The sequence below is a fragment of the Bos indicus genome, chromosome 13 (genome assembly GCF_029378745.1).
Source record: "Bos indicus isolate NIAB-ARS_2022 breed Sahiwal x Tharparkar chromosome 13, NIAB-ARS_B.indTharparkar_mat_pri_1.0, whole genome shotgun sequence".
Lineage (NCBI taxonomy): Eukaryota > Metazoa > Chordata > Mammalia > Artiodactyla > Bovidae > Bos > Bos indicus.
Window position 1 is genome coordinate 74,665,377 of NC_091772.1, and position 19,258 is coordinate 74,684,634.

The 19,258-nt window shown below is 55.0% G+C and overlaps 2 protein-coding genes across 5 annotated transcripts; one reads left to right on the forward strand and one right to left on the reverse strand.

Moving 5' to 3' along the window:
* The first annotated feature begins 24 nt into the window (after positions 1-24).
* CTSA (cathepsin A) lies at positions 25-6,679 on the forward strand. Its single transcript, XM_070801785.1, has 15 exons — positions 25-145; positions 371-567; positions 914-1,025; positions 1,302-1,352; positions 1,445-1,531; positions 1,758-1,913; positions 2,331-2,422; positions 2,824-2,908; positions 3,715-3,806; positions 3,890-3,968; positions 4,062-4,201; positions 4,850-4,925; positions 5,621-5,710; positions 5,884-5,988; positions 6,234-6,679. The coding sequence occupies exons 2-15, from the start codon at positions 371-373 to the stop codon at positions 6,315-6,317; spliced, it is 1,446 nt and encodes a 481-aa protein (XP_070657886.1). The 5' UTR covers positions 25-145; the 3' UTR covers positions 6,318-6,679.
* Positions 6,613-17,728, reverse strand: PLTP (phospholipid transfer protein). 4 transcript variants are annotated; one of them, XM_070801784.1, is made up of 16 exons: positions 17,710-17,728; positions 16,369-16,479; positions 16,163-16,262; positions 15,503-15,631; positions 15,054-15,209; positions 14,001-14,064; positions 13,830-13,893; positions 12,693-12,784; positions 11,335-11,511; positions 11,202-11,261; positions 9,230-9,394; positions 9,067-9,134; positions 7,719-7,761; positions 7,550-7,613; positions 7,381-7,457; positions 6,613-6,929 (listed from the first exon to the last, which is right to left on the reverse strand). In XM_070801784.1, exons 2-16 carry the CDS (start codon positions 16,466-16,468, stop codon positions 6,798-6,800), a joined length of 1,491 nt encoding a protein of 496 aa, XP_070657885.1. In that variant the 5' UTR covers positions 16,469-16,479; positions 17,710-17,728; the 3' UTR covers positions 6,613-6,797. The 4 variants fall into 4 exon arrangements, with proteins under 4 accessions (XP_070657885.1, XP_019828051.1, XP_019828052.1 ...); XM_019972492.2 differs by lacking the exon at positions 17,710-17,728 and adding an exon at positions 17,106-17,244; XM_019972493.2 differs by lacking the exon at positions 17,710-17,728 and adding an exon at positions 16,830-16,848.
* Between the last annotated feature and the right edge of the window lie 1,530 nt (positions 17,729-19,258).

Sequence of the window (19,258 nt, forward strand, 5' to 3'; positions counted from 1 at the left end):
TCCTGTACCCCTGGGTCCATAGAGGCCAGAAAGGGGCAGGAGGCGGCCCGTCACGTGACGCCGGGGCACACGTGACTCGGAGTACACATGACTTCCCGTCGCCGGGCGGGCATCTCCAGGAGAGCAAGGACGCGAGGGAGCGGAGGTGAGAGGGATCCCGGGGCTGGAAGGGATCCCGGAGGCTGGAAGCGATCCCGGAGGCTGGAGGCGATCCGGGAGCCACCCGGGCGGGGCGCGACGGAGGAGGCACGGCGGGTGGGAGCTGGGGCAAGGCAGGGGCTTCCCTGGAGGGTGCGCCGCCAGCTCCCCGCCAGGGGCGGCCGAGCACCGAGCGGGCGAGGCAACAGCCGGCACCCGCTTCCTGCCACAGATGTTCCGAGCCGCGCTGTGGCCGCCGGTTCTCCTCCTGCTGCAGCTGCTGCTGCTGCTGCTCGCCCGCGCGCCCGGGGGCGAAGGGGCCCCCGACCAGGACGAGATCCGCTTCCTGCCCGGGCTGGCCAAGCAGCCTTCTTTCCGCCAGTACTCCGGCTACCTCAAAGGCTCCGGCTCCAAGCGCCTCCACTACTGGTCTGCAGCCTTTTCTTCCCGGATGGGGTTGGGAGGGGGGCACTGCAATGCCCACCGTGAGGGGAGATGATGGTGTGTGTGTGGGGGGTGTCTTTAAGACCCCTGAGGGATCGGACTTACCTGGGGGTTCTCTGGTTAAGGCTCCAGTGCTTCCAGCTGCAGGGGACTGGGTTTCCATCCCTGGTTGGGGGACTAAGAACTCGCATGCTCTGCCGTCAAACTGAGATTAAGAAGAAGAAGAAGAAAAAAAAAATCCCTGAGGAAATCCAGGAGTAGGGAAGGCTGGAAGACTGAGCTGCACCCAGTCCCCCGCACCAGCACCCACCCTAGCCTGACTGGCCCCCAGGTTTGTGGAGTCCCAGAAGGATCCGAAGAGCAGTCCTGTGGTTCTGTGGCTCAATGGAGGGCCAGGCTGTAGCTCCCTTGACGGCCTCCTGACAGAGCACGGCCCCTTCCTGGTGAGTGGAGAGCAGCGGGGTCACCCCCTGGTCAGGGGCAGGGAGGGGACAGTTCCCAAAGGAAAAGGCCCGGGAAGAGGGAGAAAAGGACTTTGTGGTCTTCCAAAAAATGTGTCCCTTTCCTGAGCCTCGGTTTCTTCATCCATACCCCTGACTTGACAGTTTCATACCTCAGGGGGTTTTGCCTGGTTGTGCAATACCCAGCAGGATGACCTTCCCCCACTCCACCCACCACCCAGCTGACTCTGGGAATTTAGCCATCTCTTTCCTCCACAGATCCAGCCAGATGGTGTCACACTGGAGTACAACCCCTACTCCTGGAACCTGGTATCGCCGCCCCTTTGGGTCCTGGGTGGGTGTCTCAGCAGTTGGATGGGGAAGGGAACAGCCCCCTCAACCCATTTCCACTTCCCCTCTAGATTGCCAACGTGTTATACCTCGAGTCCCCAGCTGGAGTGGGCTTCTCTTACTCCGATGACAAGTCTTATGCCACCAATGACACGGAGGTGAGTCCAGTGTCCACCCACGTGTCTCAGTCTCCCTGGTTGGCATGATGCAAGGAGAAAAAGAGCATGGTCTTGGAGTCCATTTGTGGCTCTGTCACCAGCTCTGGGGTGTGGTCTCGGACAAGTCACAGGCTCTTGCACAAACAGGGTGGGTGGGTGTCATTATCTCTGAGATTGTAGCTCAAGCACCACCACTTTCTGATTCCCTCTATCCTGCCATCTCCAGGTCGCCCAGAGCAATTTTGAAGCCCTTAAAGATTTCTTCTGCCTGTTCCCAGAATACAAGGGCAATGAGCTTTTCCTGACGGGCGAGAGCTATGCCGGCATCTACATCCCAACTCTGGCAGTGCTGGTCATGCAGGACCCCAGCATGAATCTTCAGGTGCAGGGAGGCTGCAGGAGAGGAGGGAGGCCTAGACTTGTGATTAGCAAGGTCAAATAGGTCCGCTCTCCACCCACTTCTTGGGCATTCCCCTGCGGCAGGTCTCCTCCAGGCATGTGATATCCCAGGTCCTGCCTCCCCTGCTCTACGAGCAGAAGATCAGCTCCTCCGTCCAACTCTTCCTTCATGACACCCCTTGCACTCGCTGGCCCCTCTGGGCTACGTGCCTCCCCTGACCGGAAGCTCACTCATCAAGCTGCCAGCTCCATTCTTTACACTGAGTGGCCTCCCCCGCCCAACCACTCCCTCAAACCACCCTGGGTTTCAGCTTCCAGACTGCTGAAGGTTTGGGTGGAGGTCAAAGGAGGCTCTTCTGGCCCACGTCCAGATGAGCTGAAGGCCCTGGGTGTTTCACAGGGGCTGGCGGTGGGCAATGGACTCTCTTCCTATGAGCAGAATGACAACTCCCTGGTCTATTTCGCCTACTACCATGGCCTTCTGGGGAACAGGTATGGGAGAGGACCACTGGGCAATCCCTGGGCGTGGCGGGTCATGGGGGTCTCAGGTCTGTCCTCCAGGCGCATGCTATCTCGGGTCCTGTCCTGGTTTATGAGCAGAAGTTGGGGGGCGGGGGAGGTGGGTGAGATGGGGTTGCTAGAAGGATTTTGGTGTGGAAAGATGAAAGGATCTTTCATGTAAAGATCAGAACGTAAAGAAATGAAGGACGGCTGGCAGGATGGCCCCAGGGCAGCCAGGTTTGGGAGCTACATACCACGCTCTCTGATAAATATCTTTGTCCCCAGGAAACAGGTCCTTTGGGTCCAAGCCCTGATGGGGAAGTTGAGAAGGTGGGATACTTGCCTTCTCTGGCCCACCATGGGCCTAAGCAATTATCATCCATCTCTTACAGGCTCTGGTCTTCCCTGCAGACGCACTGTTGCTCTCAAAACAAATGTAACTTCCACGACAACAAAGAGCCAGAATGCGTGGCCAATGTGCGGTTCTGCCCCCGCCCTGCGCCACCCCCGACAGCCCCCATCCTGCCCATCCCCCACCCCCTTCATTTTATAGCCTGCTTGGTGTTGGTTAGTCGGTTGTGTCTGACTCTGTGACCCCATGGACTGTAGCCCACCAGCCTCCTCTGTCCATGGGATTCTCCAGGCAAGAATACTGGGGTGGGGTGCCGTTTCCTTCTGCAGGAGATCTTCCTGACTAAGGGATTAGCCTGTTTCTCCCGCCTGAAGGCAGATGCTTTGGAGTGTGGGTGCGGTCCCACACCACTGCCTGTGGTCTCCCTGTGAGGGGAAAGGGCGTTTCCCTCATCCAGCGTCTGATGTGCCATGGCTGTGCTCAGTGATGGCCATGCAGATTGTTCCTCCTCCAGAAGTCCCTTTCGAGGGAGATCGTATTATCCACATTTTCCAGATAAGGAAACTGAGGCCAAGCATGTGGAAGTCACAGTGCTAGGAAGGAGAGGCACAAGGATTTGGACCCAGGACTAGCAGATTCCTTCCACTGAGGCTCAGTTTCCCTGGGGGAGGTGGGGGAAGGATAATGACCAGGCCAAGTAGAAGAGCAATAAATCTTGGGATGTGGGACTTCCCTGGTGGTCCAATGGTTAAGACTCCTTACTCCCAAGACAGGGCGTGCGGGTTTGATCCCTGGTCCGTCGGGGAACTAAGATCCCACGTGTCACATAACAGGCCCAAAGAAAGAAAAAAAAAGTCTTGGGGCGCTGGTGGGGAGGTGGTGGGAGGCCAGGATTCTGTAAAGCATGGCAGCTTGGGGGGTGTCATTGCAGCTTCAGGAAGTGTCCCACATCGTGGCCAGCTCCGGCCTCAACATCTACAACCTCTATGCTCCATGTGCTGGGGGGGTGCCCAGCCACGTAAGGTAGGCCCTGCCAGGCATCCTGTTTGCCAACCCCAGCCCTATCTGGGGGCCCAGGCACCCATTTCCCCCCATTGCACTTGCAGGCATGAGAAGGACACTGTCGTGGTCCAGGATCTGGGCAACATCTTCACCCGCCTGCCACTCAAGCGGGTGTGGCATCAGGTGTGCAAGGGCCCAGGCTTCCTCCCAGCAGGGACGGGAAGGGACAGCGGGACAGGGAAGCCAAGATCCTGACCCTCTGTGCCCCCCTCCCAGACGCTGCTGCGTTCTGGGGAGAAGGTGCACCTGGACCCCCCCTGCACCAACACCACGGCCGCCTCCAACTACCTCAACAACCCTCACGTGCGGAAGGCGCTCCACATTCCCGAGCAGCTGCCCCGCTGGGACCTGTGCAAGTGGGTTTCTGTGGGTGCTCGTGGCCCGAGGGGTGGCGGACTGTTGGGGCTTGTGGGCCTCAGAAAGGTCCCCAGGCATCCTGTGCCTAGGGTTTCTCATTGAGGACACCATGCACATCTGGGTTGTGATCGTGAATTGTTCCAATAGGATTTCAAGGTCCCTGACCCCCAGATGGACGGATATTCAGCCACTTAACTCTTAAATGGCCACACTGGTGGTTAAAATGTCAGTTGCTTACACTGGTATTTAGTAGACACTCCCATCCCCTGCCCCTCCCTGACTTTAGTACCAGCCCAGCTGCCTGCAGCTGTCTCCTGTGACACCTACACGTAAGAAGGTGACCACAGCAGGGGCCAGTCAGGTCCATTCTGATTGGTCAGCACGAGTCCTTACGCCTTAACGCCAGTGGCATCCCAGCCACAGTAAAAAAGCATCCCTGCACATTTCTAAATGGGGGTGATTTGGGGTCTGCTGGATTCCAGCCCCACCTCCCCTCATCTAGGTGAGTCCCAGAGAGGTTACATGCCCAAGGAGGGGCTGGATCCCAGCTGTCTGTCTCTCTTGGGCTGGAGCTTGGGAATAGGAGCAGGTAGGGGATGAGGTCTGATCTGTGGTCTCATTTTCTTACTGCCCACGTGGTCCTGCAGCTTCCTGGTGAATATCCAGTACCGCCGTCTCTACCAAAGCATGTGTTCCCAGTACCTGAAGCTGCTCTCTGCGCAGGTGAGTGGGCAGCAGCCACAGCTGGGTCCATCAGCAGCCTCAGGACCCTGGAGCAGCGTGGCAAGGTGGGGGCTGCTTTAGGGTGCCAGTTGGGGCAGGAGAAGCTGAAACTCCCCAAAAAAGTGAAGTCCCTTGCCAAGAGCCTGTGGTCAGCAGGGTCAGGATTTGAACCTGGCTCTGTCCCCACCTGATGCTGCTCTGTGGGAAGAGTCTGAGGGGTCTCCATCAGTCCAGGAGCCTTTAAGGTGAGAAGAGCTAGTCAGATCATGTTACAAGGGGCAAACAGAGGTCCAGGGTGGGAGAGGACCTTGTCCAAGGTCACCTAGAAGATACGGTAGGTTACCTAGGAGATACTGGCTGAGCCAGGGCAGGACCAAGTTCTGCAGAGCACAGTGGGTAGCGTATGGGCTCTGGGGTCACTAGCCAGGTTACCCTGGGCAAGTTTCTCACATATCTGAGGCTTGATTTTTCCATCTGTAAAATGGGGTTACTAATGGTATCATAGTAAAATGCTGCATAGGTAAAGCATTCAGTAGGGCTCTCGCCTTGAAGGAAGTGGTCAGAAAACAAGGGTTTCCTGATTTATGCAATTTAGCTGGATTCCTTGAATTTCCTGGTGGGTAGGGCTTGAACCGGGGGAGGGCTGGGGTCTGGGCTTATTCCAAACCCTCATTTTCCCCCTTGTGCTGCTTCAGAAATACCGGATTCTGCTGTACAACGGCGATGTGGACATGGCCTGCAATTTCATGGGAGACGAGTGGTTTGTGGATTCCCTCAACCAGAAGGTGAGGCAGGGGTCCCAGCCCCAGGGTCAAGTAGGTGCGGGGGAGGGCAGACTGGCTGGGGCAGACAGAGAGAGCAAACCTGGAGGCGTTCCCGGCCCCTGAGGCCTGGCCGGTGGTTGCGAGCAGAGGCGAGGGGGCAGCTGCAGGCTGCTAAGTCTTTCCTGGCGGGGCAGATGGAAGTCCAGCGCCGGCCCTGGTTGGTGGACTACGGGGAGAGCGGGGAGCAGATCGCTGGCTTCGTGAAGGAGTTCTCCCACATCGCATTCCTTACCATCAAGGTAGGACCTTGATGAGGACTGGGGAGGAGGGAGAGGGTGCAGCAGGACCTGCCTGTCCTTTTCTTCCAACCTTTTATGCTGGGTTACCACGTGGCCCCTGGAAGGGCAAGTTCTGGCCAGGGATGGGATAAAGGGAGGGACCAGAGGAGGAAGGTCATGGGCTAGAGGGTTCCCGTAGGATGAAGGAAGCACCCAGGGGCAGGGGTCGTCCAGGGAGGGAAATCTCACAAAGCTTTGCCCTTCAGGGCGCCGGACACATGGTCCCCACCGACAAGCCCCAGGCTGCCCTCACCATGTTCTCCCGCTTCCTGAATAGGCAGCCATACTGAGAACCACAGGACCAGCCCCCACTGCCTGATCTAGTCCTTCCCAGCCTCTCCTGCCAGAAGAGAGGGCCCCCTTTATGCAGAATACCCCTGTAGGGCAGATCCCTGCTTCCAGAACGGCTCCCACCCCCCTCCACTGCCCTGTGCATCCCAGACCTGGCCCCAGCGCCTCACTTGGGGGGAGTTTGCACTTTATAACTCACCGGGGTGGGGCCTAACCCCCTCCCTGCTGAAAGAATTGCCCTCATTGCACTGATAGCATCCCACAATCAAAACAAAGCTCAGAACACCCCACGGGGAGAGTGGACGGACTGTAATTGATGGATTGACTGTGATTATGGAATTAAATTGGGTACAGCTTAAAACCCCGTCTTCTCTGTGGCACTGGGGGTTATAGAGGACACTAGAGGCTGTGATGGGGTGAGGGAGGGGATGAGAGGCGGTGGAGTCCTGAATGCAGCTGCCAGGGTAGGGGCTGAGGGCTCAGACAGCTGCCGTGGAGGGTGGCGGGGCGCTGGATGTTCGGGGGTCCCTGGTGTCAGCGGGCCGGTTCTTCTCAATCACCTCTCTCAGCCCTTTGGCAAAGTGGAGGTCAGCCCCGATGGTGAGGAAGCCCTGTGCAGGAGGGAGCAGAGAAAGGGGTCTCTTTATTCCATTACTAAGAATAGTGTCTAGAGACACAGACAAGAATCACTGGCCTCAATCTAGTGGGAGAGGCAGAGCACCAGAGTGGTACTTATAACTCCCTGTGATGGGTGCTGAAATAGAGGCTGCAGGAGATCCAGGAGGGCTTCCTGGAGGAGGCAAGCTTTTAGTTAAGACCTGATAGATTAGTCGGCATTGGGGATGGAATCAGGGAAGAGTGTTCCAAGGTGAGGATGCAGCCTGTGCAAAGGGCTGGAGGAATCTGATGTAAGGTTGAGATGAGAAGAGGCCGTTGAAAAAAAAATTAGTTAAAAAAAGATGTTGATAAGGGAGAAACGGCGATCAGGTCATGGAGGGCAGAGGAGAGCTGTAGAGGGAGGGGAAGGCTCTGCCCTCCTTCCCCACGGTGCCCCCTACTCACCGCGTGGTTTGTCACCACTTCACGCACAAAGTCGATTCCCTCGGGGAGTGGGATCTGCACCCCACGCCAGGTCCGCTCTGTGGGCAGGAATAGTCAGCTCAGTCTGAATCCACCCAGCTCCTCCCCTGACCTCTCCCCAACGCTCCTCACACCCCGACCCCAATCCTACCATTGAGCATGGGCATCACTGCAATCTGCAGCAGGGTCTTCAGAGGGGTCTGCAATGGTATCAGCTGGGAGCGGGGAGACAAGAAGTCAGGGCAGTGAGGGGATGGGCTGGCCTTCACTGCCCTCCCCAGACCCCAACCTTGTGCCTGTACCCCCTCTTCCCAACTCACTGCCAGTGACTCCAGTGCAGATTGGTTTGAGTAGATTCGGAACCTATGGGAGAGAAAGAAGGGTCCCATGGGCAGGGGCCCTTCCCCAGGCCACCCAGGCCTACCTACCCCAAGCCCTTGAGCTTCCGTCTTGGATGTTCCACCCACACACCTTGCCAGGGGGTTCTAGCACTTTCCAGATGTGCATCCTTGGGTGAGTTGTTTCTCCCTCTTCAGTCTCCTTTCTCCAAGTCTACTACCTTTTGTTTTTTGTTGTTTTGTTTTGAATCTCAAATCTGCTGCTTTTTATTTGTAGAGCACCTCCTATAGCCAGACTTTTGCTGATGGCTTTCCGTGTGTTGGGGCTTCCCTGGTAGCTCAGACGGTAAAGAGTCTGCCTACAATGCAGGAGACCCGGGTTCAATCCCTGGGTCGGGAAGATCCCCTGGAGAAGGCAATGGCAAAACCCACTCCAGTATTCATGCCTGGAGAATCCCATGGACTGAGGAGCCTGGTGGGCTACAGTCCACGGGGTCGCAAGGAGTCGGACACAACTGAGCGGCTTCACTTTCACTTCCGTGTGTTATTTACCTTTATTTAGCAAAACTGTCCATGCTTGCTTCCTGCCAGATACCAGGCATGTTAAAAAGCTAAATACTGAAATATTTTTAAATGCCACATGATTTAATCCTCATAACAACCCTAAGGAATAGGCACTATTAAAATTTGCATTTATAGAGGCAGCATAGGAGGCCCAGAGAGACTGAGTGATTTGCATAAGGTCACACAGCTGGCAAATTCCAGAACCTGCCTCTAGAATCTAGGCTCTTGGACAGTGTTCTACACCAGCCACACAGTAGCCACTAGCTGCCGTGGTTATAGAAATGAGCAAGTGAGGAATTGTTTCATTATAATTAAATGAATACAGCCACCAGTGGGCTGGCGCCTGCTACACTGAACAGTACAGCCTTAGACAGCAGATGCTACTATTTTCTATATTTAATACATGAAGAAAATGAAGCTCAGAAAGATAAAAGAACTTGTTTCAAGATCGCAAAACTAAGTTGTGCCAAAACCTGTGTTCTTACGCACTTTGCTGTGTGACAGTGGGTGTGTCATTTAACCTTCCTGGGCCAGCTGGATCATTTCTCATCATACCTGCTCTGCCTGCTTCTGGGCAGTTGAGGATGCAGAGAAATTACACTGTAATGAAACGCTTGATGCATTAACAAGACCCTGGCTTTCAGGTGGCTGATAGCTATGACTGAATTTTAGCTCCCCAGTATCGCTGGGCAGGTATGATTATCCTGAAGGCACTGACACTCAGAGAGGTTACGGGCTCATCCAAGACCCTCAGACACCTGCCCACCTGCGCAGGTCCAGCTGGGTGCGCAGCGCCTTCCCCCGGAGGGCCATCTTGGCGCTGAGTCGGGCATCCTGGGTGGGAAAGCAGGGAGGGTGGTGTTACTGCCCCAAAGTGGGTGGTGGCCCCCCTCCTTGACCCTCTGCATCCCCTGCTCTGGTGTCCGGACCATGATCATGCTGGACAGCTGGACCTCGGGCTGGTTGGGTGGCACCAGGGCGATGGTGACACTGGCGGTGACAGAGACAGTGGTGCCCGAGGGCTTGATGGTGCAACGCGGAGGCTCCATGACCCGCAGCTCCAGCTTCAGCGGAGAGTCAATCACTGCCGGGCTCTGGGGACACAGCAGGGAGGGCCGGTCAAGTCCTCCCCGAGGAGTCCCTGGGGAGGAGTGGGTAGTTTTACCCTCTGGGGGCGCACAAACACAAATAGGAAGACAGCGATGGCTTCCAGAACCCTCCAGGACTGTGTCCAGCCTCTGCCTTTGCTCAGACAGGGAATGTCTCATTCCAAGAATGCCTCCTTCCTTCTCTCTCTGTTTTCCCATGTTCTCGATATTCAGGACCCAGCTCCAATCCAGACTCCTCCAGAACAGTCTCTGCACTTAAACACCCCAGGGAATTCCCTGGTGGTCCAGTGGTTAGGATCTGCCTCCAAGTAGGAGGGTCCGGAAGATCCCCTGGGGAAGGAAACGGCCACCCACTCCAGTATTCTTGTCTGGAGAATCCCATGGACAGAGGAGCCTGGCGGGCTGCAGTCTATGGGATCACAAAGAGTCGGACACAACTTAGCGACTAAACCACTGCCACAAGCAGTGGTTAGGACTCCGTACTTTCACTGCCGTGGGCCTGGGTACAATCCAGGTCAGGGAACTAAGATCCCACAAGCCACATGACTTGACAAAAAAATTAATAAATAACAAAACTCAGCCCCCTGCCATACCTTTCTTCTTGAACCTGCTGAGCTATTCTACAGGCAGTGTAATGACCACCTGCTTGCTTTTCACCAAACACTTCACACATGTTCGCTCATTTAAACCTCACAGTAACTGTGAAGCAGGTATTAACTTACACCCACTTTTGAGATGGGAAAATTGAAGCAGAGGGAGGTTAAGTAACCTGTCCAAGTTGTGTTGCTCAGTTGAAGAACTGGGACTGAGACCCAGGCAATCATGGCAACAGAGTCCATGCTCGGCCACGACGATGATGCCACTGATGACGACAAGGATAGTGTTCGTAGCAGCTGGTGTTGTAATTATAAGTATTAACGCATTCAACCCTCATTCAACTCTGGGAGGCTACATAGTATAGAGAAGTAGGGTAACCTTGAATCACCGAGATTCATACCCAGGTTCAAATCCCAGCTCCATCATTTTATAAGCTAGAACCAAGGACAAGTCCAAAGACTCTGATGCTGGGAGGGATTGGGGGCAGGAGGAGAAGGGGACGACAGAGGATGAGATGGCTGGGTGGCATCACTGACTCGATGGACGTGAGTCTGAGTGAACTCCAGGAGTTGGTGATGAACAGGGAGGCCTGGTGTGCTGCGATTCATGGGGTCGCAAAGTCGGACACGACTGAGCGACTGATCTGATCTGATCTGAAAGTAATGGACATCGGTTTGGGTAAACTCTGGGAGTTGATGATGGACAGGGAGGCCTGGTGTGCTGCAGTCCATGGGGTCGCAGAGTTGGACACGACTGAGGAACTGAACCAAACTGAAGTATTTCTTTAAAAATTTTAACTCTCCATTAAACAAGGGAAAAGAAGCAAAAAGGATAATACCCGGATCTCCCACATTGCAGGCAGATTCTTTACCATCTGAGCCAGCAGGGAGGCCCAGATTGATATTTCAGTTGCTATTAAAGTCCCTACACTGGCCTGCCTTGGGTTCTCAGCCCAGCTTCTTCATCCTGGTTTTCGTGAAAGAGACGAAACAAGAGTAGCAAAGTCTTCCTTGCAGACCTGGGAACCTTCATTGACTGGCCAAGTCAGGGGCTGTGGCCACTGGCAGGAGGCCAGGCCTTCTGTCTACTCTGTGGCTGCCGCTGGGGGCCCTGCTCGCCTCGCCAGTCACCTCGTGGGTGTACACTTGGTGTGCCCACCCACCTGACCAGGCTCCCACCTCCCACCCACACTCACCATCAGGACGATGCTCCCAAAGTAGGAGGCCCTCAACACCATATCCAGGTCATGAGGCACCTGCACAGGGGAATCGGGGGTAAGGCAGAAGGCCCATCACAGGCCCCCACCTCACAAACAGATCCCGGCTTACCTTGTCCCCCACCAGCGAGAGCTTCAGGGCTCCTGCCCGGAAGTAGCTCTCCATGGCAGAGTCAAAGAAGAACTCAGAGAAGGCCACGTACACCATCCGCTCTTCCTCCTGCAGCTGGGGCTCCACCGCCCGGTTGGACAGACTCCAGTTGGCCTCAGTCAGGGGATAGAAGGCCCCCTGGTTTTGGAGGATCGGGGTCAGGGCCAGGCAGACTGGTCCGGCACCCAGGTGTCTCGAGGCATATAATTCACTGTCCCCAGACAACATGGTGGAGGATTGGACCTCGTTGTTGACCTTGGGGGGACTCAACAGGTACTTTCCTTAAAAAGCATGGAAAGGAGGGCAGCTGGAGTGCTCCGAGGCTGCAGTCCCATCCGACTGAAGGAGGGACACAAGAAAGGGCTCAAGGGGGAGGTGGCCCTTGAGTGGGCCTTGAAAACTAGACAGTAATAATGATGGCAACTATTGCCTCCGTGTACGGAGTACTTCTGTGCCGTTTACCTAGACCAACTCCTTTAATCCATGTAACATCCCATGAGATTATCTTTTCTTACTGTATTATTTCTATTTACATTTGAGGAAACAGGTACAGAAACGTTAAGCCACTGGCTTAATATCACACAGCTAGTAAGTGGCAGAGCCGGGAGCTGATCTTCTGGCATTCTAACTGGACTCTGCTCTGAAACTCTGCAACACTCCATTAGGAAACGCAATGGCCATGGCTACAGACTAGCTGAGGGGCCTTGGACAAGGGACATGGCCTCCCTGAGCAAGTCTGCACATCCCTAAAATGAATAAAACATCAGGACCTGATTTACAGGGTTGTGAGAGGAGGGAATGAGATTGCGTGCATTAAAGCTAAATGTTCAGTTCCTCCTGGGAGAAATGGGGGAAGACAGTACATGAACAAAGGCCCTGAGATAGGAAGCGAAGGGCATCTTTGGCAAAGAGTAGGAGTTTCCCAGGTGGCACTCGTGGTAAAGAACTCGCCTGCAATGCAAAAGATGTAAGAGACGTGGGTTCGATCCCTGGGTCAGGAAGATCCCCTGGAGGAGGGCATGGCAACCCACTCCAGTATTCTTGCCTGGAGAACTCCACGGACAGAGAAGCCTTGAGGGCTACAGTCCACAGGGTCGCAAAGAGTTGGACACAACTGAAGCAACTTACCACATACACGCACACAGCTGCAAAGGATGAAGTTGGAAAGGTGGGACCAGACAAGATTAACAAGGCTCAAGTGTCAGACCCAGGAGTTGAGCCTGAGGCCACAGCATCCCCACCAGTGGAGTGGCCACATAAGAGTGTGCTTTAGGAGAGAAGGAGGGGGTCCGGTTGCACACACCAGCTGGGCAGCTCACCCGGAATTCCATGTCCAGGTTGCTGGTGGAGGCCACGGGATCCTTCAGGAGGGAGTAGTCGATGCCAACGAGCTCATCCACAGCACTGCGCACTGTCGGGAGAGGCTGGAGTCATGCAAAGCCGTGTGGTGCTGGGCTGGCTGCTTAGGCTCTCTGGGCCTCAGCTGCTTACTCACAGAAGGGGGATTAGAACACTTCCCTCATAGGGTGCTTATGAAGCTCAAATCAGTTTTACTACAAGTGGAAAGTATTTAGTGCCCGGTGTGCAGTGGTCAACAGTGTTAGCTATTATTATTGTGGCTTTTGTTGTTCTCTCGGTTTGTTTTTGGTCGCAGTGCTCAGCTTGCTGCATTTTAGTTCCCCAACGAGGAATTGAACCTGGGGCCATGGCAGTGAAAGCACTGGGTTCTAACCACTGAGCCACCAGGGACCGCCCCCCCCACCCCGATTATTATTATTGTTGTTGTTTGCTGCTACTACTACTACATAGGTTTCATCAAGTCACTAAATAATATTGCGAGGGAGAGACTTCCCTGGTGGTCCAGTGGCTAAGACTCCATGCTCCCAATGCAGGAGCCTGGGTTTGATCCCTGGTCAGGGAATTAGATCCCACATGCCGCAATTAAGAGTTTGCATGCTGCAACTAAAGATCCTGCGTGTCACAATTAAGACCTGGCACAGCCAAATAAATAAATAAAAAGAAATTTAAGAAATACTCTAAGATGGCAAGGGATTCCCTTCTCTCAGTGGCTTGGTTTCCCCTGCCCTCTCCTTCCCATCCTGTGCCCCATGCATGTGACATGATGATCTCATCGCTTAGGGAAAGGGAAATCATGTTTACTGAGCTCCTGTTAAGTGCCAGGAGTTGAATACAAATGAGGCCCCCACAGCAGACACGTATTAAGGATCACGACAACCATGCCTTCAGTGAACCCTCACAGCGAGCCCTGAGGAAGCCCTGTCAGCCAACAAGGAGGGAGAGAGTGAGTACTGACCACAGGGAGTCAGTGGCAGGAGGCCACCTTTGAACCCAGGGCTGTTCCATCAAGTGCTACCTGACAGCTGCCCACCCAGCCTCCTCCCCACCTCCGCGCCAGGGTGGGGCCCAGAGCTCCCCACCCCGTCTACACAACTCACCAGGCACAGTGTCCAGCAGCGAGTTGAGAAGCACAGTCCCTGCGTGGTAGAGCACGGGGCAGATCTGGGAGGTGGCAGCCTGAGTCAAGGTCTTGGCAAGAGAGGGCATACGACCCCCACCCCGCCATTGTCCTCCAACATGCCTCCCCCCCCACCTGCCATTGCCCACACCTGCTGGTTGAGGAGGAAGCGCATCCCTGAGGTGATGAACGTGGAGAGGAATTCATACACCTTCCTGTGAGGAGAGGAGAGGCCAGGTGAGTCCAGACCCTGCCCTCACCCCAACCCAGTTCTAGGAGAAATCACAGTGATTAGAGATGGGGGTGGGTGGGCAGAATACCTCTACTTCAGCTTAATTTACCATGTCTTTAGTGGAGTTTCCATTAAAGATGTGGGCTCAAATTCCTTCTCCAGACTGGTTCTCAAGACCTCTTCTCTCACCTCGTCCCCCACCAATCAAATGAATGGACCCAGAGTTCCTCAAACCTCTGAGCATCCTCAGCTCCATATCCTTACTCCTGTCTTCCCTTACATCCTCAGTGCTCCCACCCTGTATTTTCCCATCTGGGCACAGATGCTTCCTCTTCCAGGCAGTCCTCCTAGATTATTCTCTGAACTCCTCCTCCTCCTCCCAGAGTACTTTCTTGGTCCCTCTCTCAAGGCCCCAATGACAAATGTTTCATCCCTCCAGCCAGGCTCTAGTGTCCTTTCTGAATCCTCAGGGCCTGGCCTACACTTCATTTGTTGAATGAATAAAAAAACTGTGTATCAACACCAGATAAATCCACCATTTTCTCTCCTCCACCTTCTTTCAGAACCAGCACAAATTCCCCTTCTCAGCCCCAACCCTGGAACTATGTTATTATTTTTGTTATTAATGGTAAGAGCTACCGATTATTGAAAACCCAGTACATGCCCACTGTATACACTAGGTCCTCACAGTGGTTCTTACCTAAGTGGTGAGCCCACATTATATGTGAGGTACTGTTATAAATATTTTTACATAAATTAAGATGAACAGTCCTCACATCTCATAGAGTAGGTCCTATTACCATCCCCATCTTAGAGAGCTTCAGCAACTTGCTCAAGTTCATAGCCAGGAAGTGGTGGGGCTGCGACCTGGACCCAGTTGATCTGATTCCCAAGCTGTGCATTGTGCATTGCCCTAGGCAAATGGGCTGTGCGGCTGAAAGGGGGGACAGTAGGATTGGGGACAGAGCTTACTTTAAGGTTCCCCCAAAGGCTGCATGCATTCTGGATACAGAGGCCTGGCAGGAGACGTTGGACACTTTGATCCGGCCAATGGTATCCCGGGAGAGTTGCAGAGCAGTGTGGATGGATACACCCTCGGCAGAGGCGTTGATATAGCCCCCATCATAGCTGTGGCAGGGGTGGGAGTGTTAATGGTCACTCCAGCTTGGAGCTTAACCAAGTCTTTACTGTCCTCCTCCCCAAGCCATATTGGTCATGGTGGGAGCCCTCTTAATAAGGCTTATGTGCTTCTGCACAGTTCACCTGACTGTGAAATGGGTATGATTGCCCCTTTTGTACAGATGGAGAAACTGAGGCTCAGAAAGGCTAAGGGATTGCCCACAGGTCCACAGTTCCCCAGGCTTCCCAATCCACTCTCCACTCCCAGGTGTGGAGTGGAGAGTCTTGCGCCAGGTCCTCACAAGAACCAGTAGAGGAGCTGTCTCCGGAAGCGCAGCCCCCAGGAGGCATTGTTGATTTGTAGCACCAGCTCCTGGTCTGGCTGGAAATGGAGCTCAGAGAAGGTCAGCTGCAGTTCTGTGACCTTCACCCTGTGTGGGAGGCCTCAGGGTCAGATTCATGACCAAGAAAAGGGCATCCCACCCAACCGTAGTAAATTCATTTGCTCCTCTTCCGTTCCAGGTCTGGGGAAGCTGGGGTGAGTGGAACGAATTCTCCCATTGCCCGTCACGTGCCCAACCTGGACCTGGGTGGCTAAAGACCATGGGTCTTTATCTCCTGTCCTTCGGACCTCTCGTATTAGCTCCACCCGGGTACCCTACACCCCACTCTCATCCTTGGCCAAGTTTCTTGACTCCGCCTCTAGGACCAGCCCCAATTCCACAGGTTCGGCTTCGCTTTTCTTGGTCCCGCCTACTTCTAGGCCACGCCCATCGGTTTGGTCCCGCCTCGGTAGGCGGGCCAGGCCTTTATCTTTTCCGGCCTCATCCTGTTTCTTAAGTCCAGCCTCGGCGATCGGGCCACGCCCCCAATCCACTCAGCCCTCCCTTCTCCCGAGACTCCGTAGGTATTTCCTAAGCCTCCGCCCCTGCCCAGGCCCCGCCCCCTTGACCCCCACTTACTCAGAGATGTTGTAGAAGAAGTGGCCCTCACTGCCCCGCAGGTCCGGGATGGTCACGGTCTCCAGCTCTTGTTCCAGAAAGCGCAGCCCCTCCTGCTTCACTGAAGCCGTAGTGAGGTCCTTAGTTCCTGCACACACACACACACAAACACACACACACCTCCCCTCCTTACTCCCCCCACCCCCCACCGCACCCCCGCGCCTTACCCAGCTCCAGCGCCTTGGAGGTGATGCGGATCTTGCAGCCGGGGAGCTCGGCGTGAGCGCCGGCCAGCAGCGCTAGGATCAGGGCCCCGAAGAGGGCCATGGCGAGCGGGCCTGGGGATGGGGTGGGGATCGCAGGAGTCATCCAGGCCGCTAAAACCCACTCCTCGGATGGCCAACCAGAGGAGGGGGATGGCCCGCCTCGTTAAGCTCGAGATCGCTCTTCGGGGAACTTGCAACCAGTAACATTGCCTCCATTTGACAGATGCGGAAACTGAGGCTTAGGCGACGTGCTCGCTTACGCTCGGAGGATTTGGGGCACCGGGGGAGAGCAAGAACACCTTCTCTGTTCCCCCGTGCAACCGCCGCGTGACGAGTCTGGACCTCCCGGGGATCAAGCCCCCCAGCCCCCACAGCAACCTCCCCTTTTCCTCGGCGGAAGGCGGGGGCAGCTTGCACGTTACCGTGGGAACGGCTGCACGCGCATTCCTGGGGGGTGGCTTGCGGTCTCCTAGGCCGCGAGTCGGAGGAGGCGAGGGAGCAAGCGGCCGACCCGACCTCCGGCTCCCGGGGCTCCCGGCTCCTCCAGGTCCTAAATCCCTGTCGTTGGGCTTCTGCCTGATGCCCCCCACCCCAATCTCAGCGCTCTCCTTCAGAGGCCCTCTTCCTCAGCCCGGGTTCAGTAAATCAGGGGGCTGGGCGAGGGTCTGAGGGCAGATGGGGGCGCGCCCCCAACTCACTCGCGGTGCAGCCGGTGGTCGGCGCGGTCACGTGGGGCGGCGGGCAGCGCAAGGGATCCGGGCGGCGGGGTCTGGCGGGCAGCGCTGGTCCAGCCGCCTTTATAAAGCCGAGCCTCCCCGAGCCCCCCTCCTCTCTCCCACTCTCCTCTCCTCCCTCGGAGATTGGGAGGGGATGGGGCGGGTCGCTGGCAACTGGGAGGGTGGAGAGGGCTGTACGGAGCCCCGTGACAAGCCTGGCCTTGTCAAGACAAGTGGGGGACCCAAGCGGGGCAAGAGGGAGGGAAGTGCAGAAGTCAGCCCGCCCGACGCCAGCAGTCCCTGCTTTGCTGGGACCTTGGTTCAGTTTCCCCCACCCATCTCTTCCTGTGTGATCCTGGGCAAGTCCCTTCCCTTGGGTGCCTGAGCCTCAATGTCCTCATCCAGTAAAATGTGTGTGATAATAGGAACCACCTCTTGGGCCCCGCGGCAAGCCTCAAAGGCAATGCCCAAGACGCATACTTCCCTTTCCTTCCACCGAGCATCATCTCAAGACCTCTCCTTGCCAGGCTTCACTGTGGGAAGCCCCCACGGCCACCCCACCCGCAACTGTCTCTGTGTCACTAACCTGCGGATCTTCAGGGCCCAGAGACCTCTCCAACTGGGGTTCAAGCAAACACTGCCAGCCCAGGAGGACACACGCAAGCTGCTGGAATCACCCTCAGGGAGGCTGGCGTTTCCCCAAGGGCTGTGGGTTTCTGGTGAGCCTCTGAAGCTAGGTTCTCTGCACGTGTACTGCCTACAGATGGCCCCAGCTCCCAGGACAGGCTCAGGGCATGCAACCTTTTTGTTGTCAAATGTGTGAAAGCGGGAAAGAGAAATAATGATGGTTCACATCCATTGAACATGTATTTAAGCACAAAACACTAGTCCAGACATGATGACCAACTCCTCCTAATTTCTCCAGAACTTTCCCAGATTTTGAAACTCCAAGTCTCCCTGCCTGGGACCCCCCTGCCCCACACAGTCCCAGGGAAACTAGAATGTTCAGTCACCCTGGATCTAGATTAACTTGTTTAATCTTCTAACAACCTGTGAGGTTGGCATTATTATGAACCCTCTTTAGCAGGAAACTAGAGGTAAAGACAATCCTTGGCTGCTCTGGGAGCCCATAAACTGTTCATGGCAAGGTGGGAGGTGAGAGGTGGGTGCCTACAGCCCAGTAATTGTGTCCAGACCCTGTGTCTAGCAGATCAGGGTTAAAATTCTAGGCTTGCAGCAACATGAATGGACCTAGAGAATGTCACATTGAGTGACGTGAGTCAGACAGAGAAGGAGAAATATCGTATAACAACCCTTAGATGAGGAATCTAAAAAGAATTGATAACACAGGAACTTCCCTAGTGGTCCAGGGATACGACTCTGTGCTCCCAATGCAGGGGGCCTGGGTTCGATCCCTGATCAGGGAACTAGATCCCATATGCCACAATTAAGAGTTTGGAAAAAAAAAACACAACAGAGTTTGCATGCCAAGACCAAAGAACCCACATGCCAAAACTAAGAGCCAATGCAGCCAGATAAATACATATTTTAAAAAATAAAAAGAAATGATACAAATAAACTTACATCCAAAACAGAAACAGACTCAGACTTCAAAAACGAGATTATGGTTGCCCGGGTAAGAAAGGTTGGGGGAAAGGAGAATTAGGGAGTTTGGGATGGACATGTGCTAATGCTAAGTCGCTTCAGTCGTGTCCGACTCTGTGCGACCCCATAGACGGCAGCCCATCAGGCTCCCCCGTCCCTGGGATTCTCCAGGCAAGAACACTGGAATGGGTTGCCATTTCCTTCTCCAGTGCATGAAAGAGAAAAGTGAAAGTGAAGTCGCTCAGTCGTGTCCGACTCCTAGCGACCCCATGGACTGGCAGCCTACCAGGCTCCTCTGTCCATGGATTTTCCAGGGAAGAGTACTGGAGTGGGGTGCCATTGCCTTCTCCGGGGATGGACATGTACACACTGTTATATTTAAATGGATTAAACAACAAGGATCTACTGCATAGCAAGCGGAACTCTGCTCAGTGTTATGTGGCAGCCTGGATGGGAGGGGAGTTTGAGGAGAAAGGATACATGAATATGTATGGCTGAGTCCCTTCTCTGTTCATCTCAAACTATCATCA

Bases quoted from the DNA above. Each gene is read 5' to 3' on its own strand.
- CTSA (XM_070801785.1), top strand. From the start codon at position 371: ATGTTCCGAGCCGCGCTGTGGCCGCCGGTTCTCCTCCTGCTGCAGCTG. The intron at 1,026-1,301 runs GTGAGTGGAGAG...TTTCCTCCACAG, and splicing joins CAGAGCACGGCCCCTTCCTG to ATCCAGCCAGATGGTGTCAC. The intron at 2,423-2,823 runs GTATGGGAGAGG...CATCTCTTACAG, and splicing joins CATGGCCTTCTGGGGAACAG to GCTCTGGTCTTCCCTGCAGA.
- PLTP (XM_019972491.2), bottom strand. From the start codon at position 16,510: ATGACTCCTGCGATCCCCACCCCATCCCCAGGCCCGCTCGCCATGGCC. The intron at 13,894-14,000 runs GTGTGGGCAATG...GCCACCTCCCAG, and splicing joins GCTTCCTCCTCAACCAGCAG to ATCTGCCCCGTGCTCTACCA. The intron at 11,262-11,334 runs GTAAGCCGGGAT...TCCCCTGTGCAG, and splicing joins TCTCGCTGGTGGGGGACAAG to GTGCCTCATGACCTGGATAT.